Source organism: Furipterus horrens, unplaced genomic scaffold, assembly GCF_987537825.1.
Source record: "Furipterus horrens unplaced genomic scaffold, mFurHor1.1.pri manual_scaffold_6, whole genome shotgun sequence".
NCBI classification, from domain to species: Eukaryota; Metazoa; Chordata; class Mammalia; order Chiroptera; family Furipteridae; genus Furipterus; species Furipterus horrens.
Genome location: NW_028327176.1, coordinates 16,686,127 through 16,704,506, shown reverse-complemented (window position 1 = coordinate 16,704,506; position 18,380 = coordinate 16,686,127). Strand labels below are relative to the sequence as shown.

Here is an 18,380-nt window from a genome sequence, read left to right as displayed (position 1 = left end):
ATGAACAACTGTAAACTTAATCTTACCCCACCCTGTATATTTGGCACTCAATAATTATTTGCTGAATGCATGAATACAGCTAATGGGAACCCCCAAAGTAAGGATGGTTGTGTCTGTCCTCCTTTAAAATGAACATAGTTTGCTAATCATGAATACTGCCAACTGGAAGGCCAGAGTAGGAACATTGCAGGTTTTTGTGGCAATATTAACTTTCATGGTATTTCTAGTGGGGCTGCTTTGATCTCTAAAGGGTCTGGGGCAGAGTACCAGAGGGAGCTGGACTTGAAGGTGTTAACTCTGATCTCCCTTAGGCGTTAGGTACATATGCTTCAGCTTCCTGCTGAATGACTTATGTTTTTTCTGGTTGGCCTTTAATTTGCCTCTAATGATAGATTTTCTCAGGATTTGGGTGGGACACTTGTCCTTAATATTTCTTTGATATGATTCCAGAATGTACTATCAGGGGCCCTCAGGTGTAACAAATTCTACCAGGACCAATTAGTATTATTTTTTCAAACTTTAACGTTAGATTCTTGAGCAACAGCTTCAGCATATGAAAGCAACTTATCAGCTAAACCAAGAAAAGTTAGAGTACAACTTCCAGGTGCTGAAGAAGAGAGATGAAGAAAACACAGTGATTAAATCCCAACAGAAGAGGAAGATCAATCGGTAAGTGAACTTCACAGCATCTTTCTTCTGGGTCTTTCTGTGTAGAAACTAGGGTTGGGCATGTATGCGTCTCTTTTGTAGGAGTATCAACTGTCAAAATTCTTATTAAAAGAGTTTTTAAGAGAAGATAATACACATAACTGCTTCTGCTCTTTCCCACCTCCTCCTAGGAAAGAGTGTACAGGAAAAAGTGAGTGGGGAATGTGGGGATTCGCGGTCTGAGGGCAAAGAGGGAGGGATCAGAAAGTTAGATGTTTGATGATGAGGAGGTGCAGTGGGGGAAGGGAGCTTGGTAAGACGGGCAGGGGGAGGTAGGGGAGGCAGACCCATGGGCAGCATCATCCCCACCATCCTGTCTTCCCTGGCTCTTCCCTCTGACTTCAAACTCAGTTTTCCTTATCTTGAAAAACCCTTCAGCGACCCGGCCACTCCTCTGTGAGCACACTACACTACCTTTTTTCTCTTTTGGCCTTTCGGGCCATTTTCCTTTCCTCACCACTTCCCCCCTCCCTGCTCCTCCAGCATTCCTAATTTGACCTATGACCCCATCATTGGACAAACACTTCCCCTTGTAAGATACCAATGATCCCATTCTAGCCAAGCACCACGGCTTTTCCGTTATTATTGGGTACTGAATCTCAGAAATGTTCTCCTGGTTTTTGCAATTTACTCCTAATTTGTTTCCTTGGGTGGTTCTGCTTTTTCTTGCCTGATAAGGTATTCTAGAAAGCATTTAACCCTTTTAATTAAAAAAATATTTCATTGCCTTGAACATCAGCCTCATGGCTTTGAAAATTACCTCTTTGTTGATGACCACCAGCTTCCTATTTCTTAATCTCAACCCCCCCTTCCTCGCTTTCTCTGGAACTGCCAAGAGACATTCAACTTGGAGAGTCGCTGTCACTTCCAGTGTACAGTTTCTGGAACCAGCCTTGCTGACCCTCCCAGGTTTCTAGTCCCCCACCTCACTCCCCTTCATCTCTAGCTTCCAGCCAGTCACTTTGGTCTTGACTTTTGTTGAGCTTCCCCTTGTGGCCCTCCTTTCCTGCCCACTCGTTTCTTCCTACCTTGCTCAGGCCTTCAGCATGCAACTGGAGTTTGTCTTTGTTCTATTAGCGTCCATAATTAGACTGCACAAATAAACTCCTACTGAATGATGTTGAAAAACACTTTGGGAGGGCTGCTTAAAATAATTTTTTTGAAAACCTATATGTGGAAAGTCTCCTAGGATGCTATGGTTAAGACAATGAATTAGATTTTTTTTATCAGAGACTATGCTAACTAATTTTCACATATTGAAGATGAAAATATGGATTATCAGTCTTTGTGTTTTAGGGACCCTCTGATGCTTATGAGGGAAAATTTTATTTTTAGAATTTTTAAACTTCAGATATGTCGGCCTTCAGCCTCTCGATTCCTGTGTAAGTGGGGCACTGACATTAGACACGTCTTCAGTAGTTTGAAGTCTGAAGTATGGCCCTGGGTCTCAAAGCCGTGTCTGCTATGCATATTTCATGGGACAAGTTTCCATGCACGGAGCTCCTGTTAGCAGTGAGCTGGGAGCGGTGGCATGCCTGCCTCCACGGTGCTGGTGGCCAGGTTATAAATGGCGCTGTGCTGCGGCCTTTGACCACTCCCCTCCCCTACAAACCGGGAAAAGTTAGAGGCCTCACCCCTGGGCTCCCCAGCACCCGGTGTAAAACTCTCCTGTAGCATTTTTCACACTGGACTGTAACCAGTGTTGGCCTTTGTCTCTGACTGGACTGATATCTCCTTGTTCATCTCTGCGTTGGAACATACCTTGGGCACAAAAGAGACCTGTCATGCTTGATAAATGAATGAGTGAGTAAGTGAATGAGTGAGCAAAATGACTGAGTTATGGGCCTGTTAACAGTATCAGCTCTTTGAGAACGGAGGACTCACATGTCATAAGCTTGTGATGTGCAGTGTTAATTTTTCCTTTGCTATCTGCCCTTATTTCAGAAGGTCAGAAGTTGAAAAAGGTGATTTAAATATGCGAGGTTGGTACAAATGGTGTGTTGAAGAAGAATCAGTGACACTCTTGAAGAGGAGGTGGCCTCTTGGTGGGCTTGGGCTTCTGCACTGTTTCAAATGCGTTTAGTTCTGGGCAATCCCATGACCTCCTGCCTCCTTCCTTTCCTTGACCGCAGCAGGAACTGTGTTTGGGAATACATGCGAGGGTTTTCTGCCCTTCCACGAGTCTGATCCTGGGTTCTGTAGAACTGAGCGAAGTAGGTGAAAGAAACATTACACCTTCTATTCAACAGCAGACTAACCATTTTCCCCTCTTCCACCCAGCCTGAATGATATTCTTAACAACCTGAGAATAAAATATGCCAAGCAGATGAAGCAGTTTCAGGAGGAGAATCAGTCACTAACCTCTGACTACAAACGCCTTGTGATACAGTTCAAGGAGCTGCAGAAATCCGTGAGGTATTTTAGGGACTGGGTCCCAGAATAGAGGGTGCAGGGGTAAAGTCGGTGGTGGCCATGACTCCATTAGACTCCGATATCAGCAGCTTTGTGCAGCTGGATCAGGGCACTAAAGAGTCCTTTGTGCTGTCTTCCTTGTTCCTGTATTTGCATGTCACCTACCTTTTCTTGAGACTTGCTGGGATGGCTTTCAGTGTGTCGTAGGTGAGGGTCAGGGGCCCAGTGTTTATCACAGTTCTGTCTCAGTTCTTGCTCTCCTACTAATTGAAGGGACCCGGCCAGGCCCTGGGGTCAGCTGACCATGCTCAGTAACTCTCCTTCACAGGCATTTTGCTCTTATTGATAACGAGAAGTTTCGGGAGATTTGGCTGATGAATGAAGAGGAGGCAAAGGATCTGATAAGCAGAGCCTTTGATATAGACAGGATCATCCACACCCATCATCTGGGGCTACCCTGGACGGCGCCCGATTTCTGGTTCCTGAAGAACGTGGGGCCCATATCTCAGCAACAGAAGTCCGCCACACATGTATTAGAAGAAGTGCTGATGCAAACAGGTGACTAGAACAGAGCCACAGAGCCTGAGGGCTGGAGGTGCCCTCTGAGGCCATCAGGTCGACCCGTTCATTTCACAAACAAGGAAACTGCAGTCTCAAGAAGGGGAAGCGGTCTCAGGGCTAAGACGTCCGCAGACTACAGTTGATTGACATGGCTTTTCAGTCTCCGATTTATAGCTTTACTTTCTGCCCTGTATTATAAACTGGAAGTTAGATGTAGAAGCTTGATATCAGATTCAGGTTCAATTTATTTTTCTAAGTACACTGTCGTGTTCCTCCCTTGGGATAAACTACAGTCAGGTTGTCTCTCTGTTTGTGATGTTAGCAACCATTGATAATCATTATGTAAAACCCATTAACTGCATTAGGGATTGCAAAATGGGGATATTCTAAATTTTATGATAATGTCATCACTTATTAGCTGGAACACTTCTGGGAAGAGAATCTTCAGCTCATCAGCTATTCATTGCTCTGAGATACAGTTTGTATAGGAAAAGCAGAACAGATGCTTATTCTTTCTCTATTTACCAGTTTTTAGAATGAATGGGTTGTATCTCTAGCATTTTCCAAATGGTATATATATACTGTTGTGAACGTATGAATTTTTAAAAATTTGATATGTTTTGCTTTACTGAAATTATTATCCTTCCTGATGCTCCAACAGTCCCATCTTTGGCTAGTGGGAGTCTCTTTACGTTGCCTTCTGGGTCCTGTAGACACAACCCCAGTTGTCTTGGACAGTTTCCTGGCTTTCCAGAATGACCAGAGGTTCCAGGCTCACATTATACTTCTCCTTCTTCAAGTTTGGAAGCAGCCATTTCTCCAAGGAGACATGGCTCTTTGCAATAGGGAATGGTATTTGAAACCATATTCTGGGTCCTAGAGTGCTTGCTGTTTGGGGTTGCCCATGGTCTCTAGACCTTCTCAGTGGGTGAGCCTGGGGTAAGGGTTATGCTTTTTAGACAAAACAAATCCTGTGTTCATCCTCATGCTTCCTCATCATCAGGATGCCAGGACTTTTCCTTAATCTCATCCAAGTCTGTCTCCTTTCGAAAATCTTGGTAGTTAATGACTCCAAAGCAATTACTCATTGCTTTAGAATAGTCTCAGAATAAAGCATCAGCCCTGCCACTACAAATGATTACTAAAAAGAGTTTAAACTTTTTCACAGTTCTCTCTGCTCTTAGGATATATTGCACTAGGGACGCATAGACAGATTGCTGTCCTTTAAAGTCACTTGGACTAGTTAGTTTCTATGTGGTCATGTCACCAACTGAATACACATGTAGGTATTTTTGTTTTATTTTACTTTTGATATTTGGGGTTTCCTTTTACAATTTAATTTTGTTTTATAATTGTTGTAAAATAGTCTCATGTTCCAAAGTCAAAGGTACAAAGCAAGCTAAACTCAAAGAATAGCTTTTATCCTCTCTACCCCATTCCACCCCTCTCCTCTGGGTAACTGTTTAAAAATGTATGTTCATCCTTTCGTTGCTTTTAAAAATTATAAACACATATTTGTATATACTTATACAAACCATTTTTTAAGGTAAATGAGAGCATATGCTTTTCTCCACCTTGCTTTTTTCACTTACAGTCGTCGTCGGCAGCCGTCCGTCTCGAGAGACGATGGTGTAGCCTCTTAAGAGTCTGTCTGCACCGCCGAGAATGGTTGTGCAGTCCGACTCGGGAGTGACACGGTATCTGTCTCCTCCCGTGTTGAATCGACATCTTGCGATGAAGCTACAGAGCCTGGGCAGGGTGATATGGAGGGTCTGCTGTTGCCCATGCAGCAGACCCCCCCTCTCTTCGCAGCTGAAGGGTCCAAGGGAAAGACGGAGTCAATACAGCTTGGCTTCAGGTGCGCTGCAGGAGTTGCCGGTGTTGACTACAACGTCAAACCGCCTTAGGGACTCCGGCTCCGGATTTTCTGTCGGGGTTTACTCCCTTAGCCTTTCCCCTGAAGAGGTATGCCGCAAGGCAGCGGAGGTTTTTTGGAGTCAGAGTTTTCCTTCTCTGATGTACCCTGACTGGAAGATCGAACCAGCGACACTTAGCTCGCAGGCCGACGCTCAATCCACTGAGCCAAACCAGCCAGGGCATTCACTTACAGTATATTCTGGAGATCAGTCTATAGTAAGAAGAAATATTCTTTATTCCTTTTGTATTTGGTATTCTGATGTATGGCTGTGCCCTAATTTATTCAGATAGTCCTCTGTTGATTATTTGGGATATTTCCAGTTTTTTGTTTGTTCACTTTTGCTCTTACAAACATTGCTGCCATGAATAGCATTGTGCATGTGTGTTTTCATGTTTTTGCTAGTGAGTCGTCGGGATGGCTCCCTGCAAGGAGGAGCGCAGGATCAAAGGCTAAACGCCTCTGTGACTTTGTTGGCTATGGCTCTGTAGGGTGGTACCATTTGTGTTCCCACTAGCAATTTGGTGTCTTGTACTTTTCAATATATTATCTCGTTTTCCTTTTTGAACAACTAGTAAAACCTGGGTCATACTATGATTTTTAGTCTTTTCAGATGAAGAACGTATAGTCTAAAATACTTTAAAATGTTCAATTTTAATTAACATTTTTGGCTTTTGCTATCAGCTACCAGTTCTTGCTGGAAATATTCTTTTGTGAGGCAGCCACTCTCCCCACCTTTAAGTTGGCTGCTTCTAATCTGCTGCAGGTTTAGAAACCGTATAGCAGGTGCGCTGGACAGAACTCTAAGGTAGAGTAAATAGGCTCCCACTCTCTGGAGCTCTCACTTCCTGGTCATGGCTGGACTTTGGGTAAGATGTTTCCAGGTAGATGAAATTTGGAAAAGTGAAGCATTAGAGGCTGTCTAAGAATGGCAGAATTCTCCAGATAGTCTCTTATTCTGACCTGTTTTTCCCCATAATAGGCTTCAGCTAAAGAGACTTGATAGAACCTTAAAGAGGCTTTTTAAAGATGTTTAATTTTCTCAAGGGAAGACATTTGACTATTTCTCAAAGTCCCCCAGGCTGAGGAATGATCTTTTTCTTTCCCTCTCTGTCTTCTCTCTCTGCCCCATCTGCAGAAGAGGAGGGGGTAGAGGAGGCCGGGCCAGAACCAGAGTCTTACCTGGACCTGCCAAAGCAAGTGTCAGCAAAAACTACCAGAAAGATCCTGATGCTCCTGTGTGACGAGTCGGTGAGGGGCTGTGGCACAGGGGCTCCTGGAGGGTGGCCTCGCCAGCTTCCTGCTGCTGCTTCTTGCTGTGCTGCTTCTGATGACTGGCTGGGCCAGATGTGGCCTGGGGGCAGGCATGGACCCGCCCTCAGGAGTATTGCTGGGACTTTCACAGACAGGCCATGCCTCGGAGCTGGCTCTGCTGGCAAATGGGTTCTGCCTTCGTGGGTCACCCAGGCGCAGTCCAGGGTGGTCAACGGGATTCTACTAATTTTTTTTTTTTTTTTTAATGTTCATTCTGCAAGAGAAGGGGCACCAATGTCACCTCTGTGAACCCACCTGCCAAGTAATGTGGCCCCAGCTGACGTGGCCTTTCTCTGGGAGCTCCCTTTCCGATTACTCTGAGTGTGTTAGGCTTTGGCTGTCTGCATTGCACATTAGCAAACCCACTAGGCTTAGGGTAAGGGTTGCATCGGAGCTAGTTCGGCTGGAAGTTGGGTTGTCACCAAATGTGATTGGTATTGATTTAGATTTACAGTTCTGAGATGGTAAAAGAGGATCAGCAGCATCCAACCCCTTGGGACACTTGGGACAGTTCTCCAGCACAAAGCCTGGCTCGGGCCACTGTGGGCAGCTCCTGCTGAAGGAGGCAGCTGGCAGGTGCTTCCTCTCTGTTTGCAGGCTCACTGCCACTGGCCGCCTGCCCACTGCCTGCTTCCAGCCTTCCAGTGCCTGCTGCTGTGTCCTGTAGATATTTGGGGACTGGCATATGAGTGAAGTGACATTGGGTGGATGAGAATCTGACTAGATCAGGTCTGGACTGCTGTGGGTAACTCTGGTGTTTACGGGGGATTGTGGGTGAGGTGAGTCAGCACCCTTGTGAAGTGGGGCAACCGAATTCATGATGAGGGTTGGCTTTGTTCCTGGGTGGGGCTCTGAGGCATCCAAGGGCCTTCCTCTGGGGAACCCGCCACAGAATGTCGTCCCTGGGGTTCTGCTCCAAGGAGCCGTCCCTGGCTGGTTCCACAGAGGAGGCTGCAGAGCCAGGGACTCCTGAAAGCTGTCTCTGACTGGAGGTGTCATCTTCCTTCTGCTCAGGGTTTCCTCATAGAGAACAAGCTGCTGAGCCTGCTCCTTCCCCTGGAGAAGAACGAGTGCTATCTGCTGAGGCTGGATGCCATATTCTCAGTGAGTCCCACGGCCTGAGGGGACATGGGGTGGGGGCCTCATTCTAAGACAGCCCCCTGTGTTTGTCCAACATTGCTGGCCCTGGGAGTAGATGGAATCTCTCAGGGCCTCCCTGGGCTCACCATCCCATCGCCCCCATTATGTACTCTCCACGCAACTCCAGGCCTCAGAGTCATTTAGATGTCTCCCATCCCTGGCCCTTCCTCTGCTTGCTTCTCTCTCTTATGGCCAGCTCTCAGACGGCAGATCCTCCCTACCCTGCAAACTCAGGTGTGTGTTCAGCCCCTTTAGCATTCTTGTACCCACCAGGCCTGCGTGACTCTGAGCCATGATTGTCTGTTTGTCTGTTCTGATGCATGCATCCCCCATTCACCGTGCTTTTCCACGCTGAACGGGCTTTCCTCTGGGCTGTGGCAGCCACTGGGGATGTTGAGGGGAGCAAGCCAAGCCTCCTGCTCTCAGAAGCTGGGGCCTGACAGTCCCTGCAGCATGGGGGCTCCTGGTGTGGTGCTTGAGCAGCCACTCTGTTTTTCCCCTAGGCCCTTGGCATTGAAAATGAGGATGACCTGGATAAACTGGTGAACTTCTTCCTCAAATACCGAGCTCATCATTTACCTTCCAGTCAGGTGAGGTGAAGTGCAATTGAAAAGAGCATTTTAAATCCTCCTGGAGGCCCCCAGAAGGCATTGCTACCACTGAATAATATTTCTAGAGAAACAGTGAGGGTTTTAGGGCAGGGATAGCGAACTTAGCATTTCCTTTTTTATTATTGCTTTTTCTGTTTACAGAAGGAAGGGTGGCTGGGGATGAGAGGCTGTTCTGATCCTGAAGCCCAAGGGGTGGTTTCTTCGGATCTCCCTCAAAGCCAGGCCTCCCAGGTGAGACCCAGGCCCACCAGGTTATCAGTATTTTATCTGTAATAAAATCCTGCAAAGCTGGGCCCATTTGTATCGCCTATCTTGATTGTAATTGATTATTCTGAGGAAGTCATTATGATAAAAATAAAAGATTTTAATTTAAAAATTAAAAAATTGAATTTAAAAGATGACTTTAACAGTATTGTTAGCCCCAGCACATGTACCCTGATGTGCTTCCAAAAAGAGTTGGTTGTGTGGACAAAAGCCAGAAGCCATAAAGAAGAAAAAAAAGAATATATTTGACTGTATTTAAAAAATTCTATTGGGCAAAAATCACTATAAATAAAGTTAAGATACACATGACAGCTGGGAGAAAATATTTTTAACTCATGACAGTTAGGAACTAATTTCATTAATATATAAAGAATTCCCATAAACCAATAAGGAAAAGACCAACAACTCAATGGAGCAGATGAGGGATCTGAACACATACTGCCTAGAAGAGGCAATACAAATAATGGGGCTTTCTTGTAATGAGGGAAATTCAAATTAAAATTGCTCAGATTTATTTTCACCTGTCAGGTTGGCAAAAACCTGCAAGTTTGAGAACACATAGCGATGGCTGAGGTATGTAAGCAGGCACACTTACAAGCTGCTAGTGGGAGTGTAAACAACATCAGTGACAGAACTGTATATACCCTGTGATTTCTCTTCTAGGAGATACACACACACACACACATTTAAAATGTGCTTGTTATAGCTTATATGCAATGCTTATTGCAGCATTGTTTGAAGTGGCAGAAGATTGGAGATAACCTAAATTTCCCTCATTAAGGACTTGATTAAATAATATATGACGCATCTATGCAATGGAATACTATACAGCTGTAAAAAAGAACAAAAAGTTCTTTGTGTATTTGTTGGAAAAGACTACTAAGATTTTGGGGGATGTGAGAAAAGCAAAGTGCAGAATTATATATGTTAGATAGTATCACTTAAGGAAAAACGGGGTGGGAACTCGTGTACTCGTATGGACATGACATGTCTTTGGGAAGGCTGCATAAGAAACTGAAAACATTGGTTTGTTTGTGGGAAGTAAATTAAATGAACTGAGAAGAGTAGGAGGAAGACTTTTTTAAATCTAAAAATTAAAATAAAATGTATTTTGTATTATGATTCAAAAGGAGGTCTGGATCATGTAAGCTTTGTATCAGTACAACAAGCCCCTGTGAACCCAGATTTAGAAATAGAGTATTATCATTGTTCTGAAGCCCCAGGTGCCTCCCCCCAGTCCCAACCACCTTCTTTTCCACTCCTTCTCTTCACTCTGCCTTTTCTTGTGTAAATGTCTCTCTTTGATCTTTTCTGTAACTTACGCATTTTTCTCTTTTTCCCTTTTCCTGTCTGTTTTATATGCTCCTGCTTGTGTACCCCTGACCCAACTCCTGGCACCCTTCTCCAGATCAACACCTGGAATCTGTCATCCCTTCCAGGAGCGAACAAGCCTGACATCAGCATTGGAGCCAGAAGAGCAGCTAGACCACCAGGGAGAGGAGAAGGAAAGTCTTGTGGAAGAGGAGCCCCCTTCTTCTCCCAGGCTCATCCACCCCAATGATGTCCTTAAGATTCTGGAGGCCTTTGTCATGGGTCTGAAGAAGCCCAGGTGGGCTGTGGGGCAGAGGGCTTGCCTGAGAACTGGGGGAGCTGGGTGGGATGAGGGGCCAAGCAGATGCCAGTGAGGCTGCTGAGCAAGAACTTGGGGGAGTGACCAAAGGGATATCTGAAAGGAGGGCTAGAGGAATCAGTGGATATTATAATGAAAGAAATGGGGTACAGAAGTGATTTCATTCATTATTCGTTCAATCATTTATTTATTCAATGAACATTTATTGGGGTCTGCTATGTGGGAATAACACCTTATGATCAGAATAAGGGTGAAGGCATATACAAGGTGTCACGTTGCTCAGGAGAGGCCTGTCAGAGAGGACTTTAGGAGGGGGTGGCTCCAGAACTGGGTTTTCCTAGGATAAAGTGGAGGAAAGAGCATTTTAGGATGTCACAGCAGAGGAGATGGCCTGGTGTGTTCAAGAAGAATGACAGGTGTGGCTAGAGTGTCAGGGGTCTGGGAAGGAGGGTGGGTAGGACAGCCAGGTCAGACCTTGGAGAGCCTTGCCTAATGTGCCGAGATCTTGGTCTTCACCCTTCAGTGGACTGGAGCCAGAAGGGATCTTTAAAAAAAAATTTTTTTTTTAAATTAATTTATTGTTGTTAAAAAAGGATCTTAAGCAGTGGGACAGCTGTGCTGAGACATTCATTTTAGAAAGATCCCTCTGGTGACAGGGAGAAAGGTGCTGTTGGATATGAGGAGAGCAATGGGAAGATTTGTCCAGGTGGGAGGTGACAGCCTGCGTCAAGGCTACCCTAGAGGGGACAAAGAGGTGAAGATGGATTTTGAGACCTGTTTTGGATGCATTAGTGAGAGAAATGGGCATAGTAATGAACTTTAAAGCCAACGAGATAAACGTATGAGAGAAAAACGGTGGATAAAACTACAGTGGTGCTCACAGAAGTGACAGTGGCACCGAGAATCAGAAACAGTGATGATAAGCTTGTGTCCTTTCTGAGAATCTCCCATTATCTGATGAGCTTGTATAACTGACCGGGAAGGTGACAGGTGAGAAAGCAGTAAGTTTGTGAGGGACAGGCACTGTGACTGGCAGTGGGAGTCTGGGTGGGGCCAGGTGGACTTGATGGCACCAGTGCCCTTGACCTTCAGGGACTCTCGGGCACCAGTCAAGTTGCTGAAGGATGTGCGTGATAACTCCAAGGACTCTGAGTACTGGAAGGCGCTGGCCACTGTGGTCCCTCGGAGCACGCAGAACCTCTGGGATGGTCTATACACAGCCTTGGAGAAATACCAGTGAGTGTGTGTGTCCTGGCCCAGGAGGAGGGAGCTGGGCAGGCAGTGGGGGAGGGTCCCACATGGAGGGGCCACATTTGCCACCTCCCTGTCCATGAACTCTCAGACACTTCCTTTGTCAGCTCCTGTTGGGGGTGTGCAGTCCTGGCGACTGGCCCCCCCTGGCCCTGCTTTTTGTTTTTGTTTTTTAAAGATTTCATTTATTTACTTTTAGAGAGGGGAAGGAAGGGAGAAAGAGAGGGAAACATTGATATGTGAGAGATACATCAATCATTTGCCAAGATCTTGCATGCCCCCAACTGGGCACCTGGCCTGCAACCCAGGCATGTGCCCTGACTGGGAATCGAACTTGTGACCTTTCGGTTTGCAGGCCAATGCGCAATCCACTGAGCTGCACCAGCCACGGCTTTGCTTTTTGCTATTCCCGCTAACCTGGCTCATTCCGAGCAGGAGGGCTGCCCTGGAGGGTGCGGCTTCTGGGGTCCTCTTCCACCTCTAGCCAGAACAGAAACATTGAGATCTTTGGTAGAGGATGGAGGAACCCATGGACATCTCACCAATTTTTCTGCCCAAAGCCTCGTCCTGACCCAGAGGGCCAAGCTGCTGATGGAAAACAGCGCTCTGGAGAAGCAGAACACAGAGCTCCAGATGCTGCTGCAGCAGTATCTACACTCCAAGGTGGGTGATGGGGACCCTCCAAGGCGGGTGGGCAGGAGGCAGGGGGTGGGTGCAGAGGTAGAGTGATATTAGGAAATGAGGAGCTCCCTCCCCTGCCCAAGGCAAGCGCGCTTTGAGATGTGGGTTGCCATGTTGTCCGTGACACCCGAGGTTCTGGGCATCAGCTACTCTTTGGACCACTGTTGGAAGCAGGGCCAGAGCAACACTGTGTGACAGCTGGCTGAGCCCTTCCAGATGAGCTTTCTTTTTCGGTCCTGACAGCCAGTCTGTGAGGAAGAGAGGGAAGAAATGATTCTCCCCCTTTTCCAAAAAGGAGAATCAAAACCTGGAGACTCTGCGATTGCCCAGAGCACAGGCTCTTCCCGCTCTGCTGGCCCAGGTTGTCTGGCCTGCCACGTGAGATGGGCAGAGGAGGCTCCAATGGGGGCAGGTATTCCCGGGACCCCACTTATGCCCACTCCAGCGATAGTTGGGCAACTTCCCCGTGGCCTGACAAGAGGAGGAATTTCACCGTCTCTGCTCCCTTTGGTTCATAGTACAGTTAGCCGCTGGCTCTGATTTGCTGGTGGGGTGTCCTTTGTGTGGTGCTGAGGCTATGGACCAGGAGGGTCATGACACTGGGCTGGGCATAGTGCCTCTGCCATCAGCCGTGTGTGTGAGAGGTGACAGGCCAGCCACAAGCCAGGCCCTGGTGCTGTGTGGTCCTGTGTGGTCTCAGGCCCCAGGCTACATCTGGACAGGGGACGGATAAGCTTGGGTGTCACTCAGACATTGGGGACCATGTGGTCCACCATTCCATCGATGCTGCTGTGTACAGGAGGATGGGGGGCTGTGGGGATAAGGGGAAGCACAGGGTTAGTCTGGGGGATGGGATGGCAAGTGAAGAGGGGGAGAGAATTTGAGAGAATGGATCATAGTGGAAGGTTAGGAACACCCACAGAGGTCAGCTCACGGGAGCACAAGCCGAACAAGAAGCCCAGGAACTTGTCTTCTGGAGAAGGCAGACGTGGGCTTTCCTAGACATCTGGAAGCATGGGGAGGAAACACATGGAGCGATGCAGAGGCCTGTGGGAGAGTCAGCAAGTGCACCTGACCCCCAGAGGTCACAAAGAAGGAGCCCCTGGGGAAAAGGTAATGACCTTCACTCCCTCTTTTTCCAGATAAACTCGGAACTGCAAGTTCCTCCAACTCAGGTGTTGCAGATGCCCACAAAACTGAACCAGACCTGAAGCAGGTGCTGTATTAGAGCGGACCCTGGTGTTGGTGTTGGTGTGGGGGCCGGCGCAAGCCACCCGGGAGCTGCAGGATGCACACACTCGGCATTCCCCAGAGCTGCCACTGTAAAGTGAGAAGAGGAGTTACCTGTGTCCTACTCATGATTAAAGTCATTAAAAAGCTGTGGCGAAATCTTTTTAAAGAGGACAGGTCCAGTGAGACACAGGCCCCTATCCCCACCTCTGTGTCATGAGAGGACTTTGTCCCCAGCCTCGGACTGTGGCATGAGACCAGGCACAGTGCTGTGAGATGAGGTCAGGCAGTGGCATGGGGCCCCTTTATTGTTTTGGGGGGCAGCTAGTATCTAAGCATGGAAGCTGGAAATTTGGGGCTGTGTTTGTGGTCCTCAGCTTTCAGACTGTCATTGGGCCTGCAGCGGGACCCTTTTGGTGAGCTTTTGGGGCCCTTGGGTGCACCCTGCTGTGTCCCCTGGGCTGTAGCATAAGGCCCCTCCTGTGGGCAGCCTGGACAGGTGGCCCTATGCCTCAGGCCTGCCCTGGACCCTGGGCCCTGAGGCCACCCAAAGGAGATGCCAGAGGGGCCAGCTGGCACAGAGTTTGCCAACCTCAGAGTGCCCACTGGCCCTGCGCCCCACACCAATCCCCCCACCTGAGCAGACTTGTCAGCTCAGTGTTTGATTTCTTTTATTAAGAGAAAAATCACCACGCAAGAAAGGAAAAACAGCCAAGAGAAACCCAGCTCACACAGGCAGGCAGGGGGCAGCACTTCCAAGTACAAACTCCTGGCTGCAACTGGAGGGCCTGGGAGGGCCGGCTGTGCAGGCGCGGGGAGGGCAGGGGCTGCCTGGGGCGGTGGGGAGGGCACAGGGGTTCACCTCACTGCCCCTCGGCTAGGCTTGCGGGCACTAGCCCGGGCAGAAGCAGCTCTGAGAATAGATTAAAAACCCACAAGTCCCCATCTGGGTGCTGCCTGGGCAGGAGGAGGCGCCCCATGGAGTGTGCAGGGGCAGAAGCAGGCACCCTCAGGGTTGTGTCTGGGGGAGAGGAAGGGGATGCCCTTTGCTCATTCATTGTTTTCAAACCTCTGGGCACTGGCTAGTGATTCTCTGTTAATTTCATTAAAACTTTAGTCCTTGACTGGGAGGTCTGGGGAAGGGTTTGGGGTGGCTTCTTCGGAGCCAGGGCCTGAGGAAGGGTGGTGCCTTAGCAGGCTGGGGCAGACCCCAGGCCCTGCCTACACGCCAACCCCACAGGCAGGGAACCGAGGGGCAGGACCCGGCAAGCGCAAGCCTGTGGAGGAAAGGACGGGCAGTGGGGCATCACCAGCCCAGCCAGCAGAAGACGGGCTCCTGGGACCTGAGGCCTGAAGGACAGACACAGGGCTTCTCAGGCACACTCTCCGCCCCAGGGAGTCTGGAAAGTCCACGCCAGGGGCGGGGCAAACACACAGGCCCCAGAGAGGAGCTGCAGGGAGGCTGTGGGGACTTCATGCCCCTAGGAGCTTCTTGACCATGTAGCCCGGGAGGCTGTAGAGGAAGAGGCCCAGCATGAGCAGCGCCAGCAGCGCCAGCACGATCTTGATGATGAGCCACTTGTACCGCGTGCAGATGAGGTACTTGATGGACTTGAGCGGGTTGAGGAACCAGACGAAGGCAGTGTCGGGCCGGCTGGGGGAGGGGAGCTGCAGTCAGGCAGTGGGCACCTCCCAGGGTCCCCCATCCCCTCCGCCCTAACAGACCCCAAGACACCCTGTCATGGCCCTGGTCCCCAAAGTAGTGAGTACCGGAGGCAGGATTTGAGCCCATTCTAAGCCCCAGGTTTGATGCCTACATTCCCATTTGCAGGACCCTCTGGTGTCCCAGCCTCCCTCCGCGGTCTAGGTGGCATTTCTGGCCACTGGGTGGCCATGAGACTCTACCTGAACACTGGCAGCTGCAGCCCCAGGCAGTGCTGATTGCATTGAGCAGTTCTTTGTATGGGGTCCATTGCTGCCCCATGTTCTCTCTCTGTGAGATCAGGGTTTCTCAGCCTTCCCCCCTTCTGATGACCATAAACTGCCAAGGCCTCAGGAGCCCCAGGGGCACATGCCACCCTCGCTGACATGCCCACTGCTCTACCTTCTGTGTGGCCTCCCAGCCAAGAAGTGCTTGTCGAGCTTTACATTCTGTTGCTTGTGTTACAGTAGGTTTTGCAAAATGTTAAGCTATAAAATTAAAGTATTGAATGTGCTTTTTCAGAGCCTTGCCCTGCCAACTCCTGGAGGATGCGGCTGCACCCCCTAGAGCAGGTGGGGCTGCAGAATGGGGCGTGGGTGCAGGGCACCTTGGTCCAGCCCCAGCTGGGACATGCCACTCAGCACCTCTTTGAGCCTCAGCCCTCGTTTATACAATGAGGGAACAGTAGAGCGGTAGGCGACAGGCTGAAGTGAGGCAGGAAGGACGAAGCTCTCAGCACAGTGCCTGGCACCAAGCGGGTGTCAGCAAGTGTTGGCTACTGAGATGTGGAACTGGATGGAGCTACTGACTGTCCTGCGGAGTGGAAAAGGGCTGTGGGTTGGCAGGTGGCCACCGCAGGAACTACTCAGGACTTGCTGGCTAAGCCTAGCCAAACCCTTTCCCCGTTCCCTGTCCATATCTCAGCTTCTTTCTGCCAGTGGAGCTGGGTTAGTCTGTCAGGAATGTCACTGGGAGAGGACAAGGTGTGGTTTGAAGAATGCAGGACTGGCAGCTTGAGAACCTAGGCTGAGTCCTAGCTCTACCCCAATTTGCCAGGGGACCTTGGGCAAGTTACTTCACCTCTCTGGTCCATGTAATCATGTAGAACAGTCATTTCCAGTTCTGAGAGCCTATGAAACCATTTGAAAGCTTGAAATTTCCTGTGCATGTATGTGTGCAATTGTGTGTGTGCAGTTATGTGTCTGTATGTATGCTTGTGTGCATTGCACATGCTGTCAAGCTCATGAGCCCTAGGTCCAGAGAAAGAAGGGAGGAGTACCAGACCCAGGAGGATGCTGGGCTCAGGCCCCAAGGATCTTCTTGACCAGGTAGCCAGGCACAGAGTAGAGGAAAAGAGCGAAGAGGAGGAGCAGCAGCAGGAGCAGCAGCAGTTTGAGGAGCAGCCAGCGATACGTGTGCCACAGGAAGTAGCGGGCAGACTTGAGAGGGTTCAAGAACCAGATGAAGCTCGTGTCTGGCCGGCTGGAGCAGCAAGAGAAGCAGGGGGAGCACGGAGAAAGGCTGCAGAGGGTGAAGGCTCAGAGAGTGTTGTGGGGGCTTGGCCAAGTGGGTGCCACCCTGGGCTGAGAAACTCCAGGAAGGGATAAGAGGGTAGGGGTGCCTACAGAGTGGGGGCAAGAAGACCAGAAGGTTCTGGCCCCTCTTCCCTATTCCATACTCCCAGGGACCAGTGTGGAAGGGGCTCTGGGTGGCAGGACACTTACTTGGGTTTCTCTAGGGGGTCAGGTTCATTGCGGGCAAGGCCCACTGGATTCTTCTCTGCCTCTTCAGCTGTCAGGAGATGCAGTTCTGCCTCCACCTTGCCCTGCAGAAAAGAAGAGGACTGTCCCAAGGTCCGAGCCAGGTGCCCGACACCCAGCACTGGTCTGGCCCTGCCCATCACCCTAGCCTCGGTGGTGCCCACCGTGAGCTCAAACTCGTCATTCTCATCACGGGCCAGGAGGGGCCACCAGCCTTTGACACGTTTCTGCTTAAAGATGGAAACCAGGGGCACATCCACCTCCCCCGTGGCCATCTCCATGGTACACTGCTTGGCTGTCTTCGCGCCCCGTGGGAACCGGTTCAGGTCCAGCTCGATGGCCCCTGTGATAACCTCAGAGTCAGCGCTAACAGACCAGCTGGAATGACCCCACCCCGTACCCAGAGTGGGCTCTCCCTGTCCCTACCTCCCCCTTCCCTGTCCCCTCCATTCTGGGACCCAGTCCCTGAACCCCGCCCAGCCCTGCACCCAGGAAGTCATCAGCGGAGAAGTGGTCAGCATCCCAGATCTGCAGGGTGAGCCGAGCTGGGATCTTGTATTCAGTCTCATCCCAGGAGAACATAGACTCCTTTTTGGAGATGACGATCTTTTCCTCGGCAGCCAGGTAGTCAAAGGGGAAGATGTAGCGCCAGTTGAAGTTGCCCTCTCCGGTCAGGGAGTGGTAGTGGACGTCCGTGTCCTGCTTGTCCTCCTGCTGGCCCTTCAGCCACCTGCAGGGAGCCACCTGCTCCAGAACTGCAGCCACGTCACACCCCTGTTGTCCCCCCCTCCGCTCCTACCCCCTAGGAAGGTGGGCTCACTCTGCTTAGCCCTCTCCCTGCCAGGGACCTCTCACCCACCCTCGCACAAAAATGTCACTGGACTTCTCCCCAGTGAAGAAGTCGTCGTCCTCTAGGACCACCTCATCCGTGTTCCACACGATGACCCGTAGCTCATACCTGGGCAGGGAGAAAGGCTGATTAGCATCACAGGACATGGGTTACTGCAGGGTCTTGGGGCTGGGATGGGCAGGGGACTGGAGATAAGATGACTGAGAGATGTCCTGGGTACTTGGGGTGAGCACGGGGCCTGGGCAGGTGGAGCTGAGAGAATAGAGAGGGAGGGGAGGTGGTGGATCCCTGGACGAGAGCGGGCCAGCCAGTCAGGATAGCTGTTGTGAGGAGAGAGGCTGCTGCCCCCGG

At 49.8% G+C, this 18,380-nt stretch overlaps 2 protein-coding genes across 9 annotated transcripts in view; one reads left to right on the top strand and one right to left on the bottom strand.

Moving 5' to 3' along the window:
• DRC1 (dynein regulatory complex subunit 1) overlaps positions 1–13,867 on the top strand; it is a 34,113-nt gene extending 20,246 nt beyond the window's left edge. Inside the window, exons 8-18 of one of the 7 annotated variants that reach the window (XM_090281060.1) lie at positions 605–669; positions 2,989–3,123; positions 3,449–3,678; positions 6,735–6,847; positions 7,925–8,014; positions 8,554–8,640; positions 8,803–8,892; positions 10,365–10,534; positions 11,648–11,791; positions 12,367–12,469; positions 13,630–13,867. In XM_090281060.1, the coding sequence (XP_090137186.1) occupies positions 605–669; positions 2,989–3,123; positions 3,449–3,678; positions 6,735–6,847; positions 7,925–8,014; positions 8,554–8,640; positions 8,803–8,892; positions 10,365–10,534; positions 11,648–11,791; positions 12,367–12,469; positions 13,630–13,698 (1,296 nt within the window). In that variant the 3' untranslated portion in view covers positions 13,699–13,867. The other 6 variants (XM_090281059.1, XM_090281061.1, XM_090281063.1 and 3 more) reach the window with 6 other exon arrangements.
• Positions 13,868–14,371: 504 nt separating this feature from the next.
• The window catches only part of OTOF (otoferlin), a 90,364-nt gene continuing 86,355 nt past the window's right edge, over positions 14,372–18,380 (bottom strand). For both annotated transcript variants that reach the window (XM_090281058.1, XM_090281057.1), the window contains 5 exons: positions 18,039–18,137; positions 17,668–17,909; positions 17,344–17,522; positions 17,144–17,244; positions 14,372–15,371 (listed from right to left, as the gene is read on the bottom strand). In XM_090281058.1, coding sequence (XP_090137184.1) covers positions 15,191–15,371; positions 17,144–17,244; positions 17,344–17,522; positions 17,668–17,909; positions 18,039–18,137 — 802 coding nt within the window. In that variant the 3' untranslated portion in view covers positions 14,372–15,190. The remainder of the gene's footprint in view (positions 15,372–17,143; positions 17,245–17,343; positions 17,523–17,667; positions 17,910–18,038; positions 18,138–18,380) is intronic.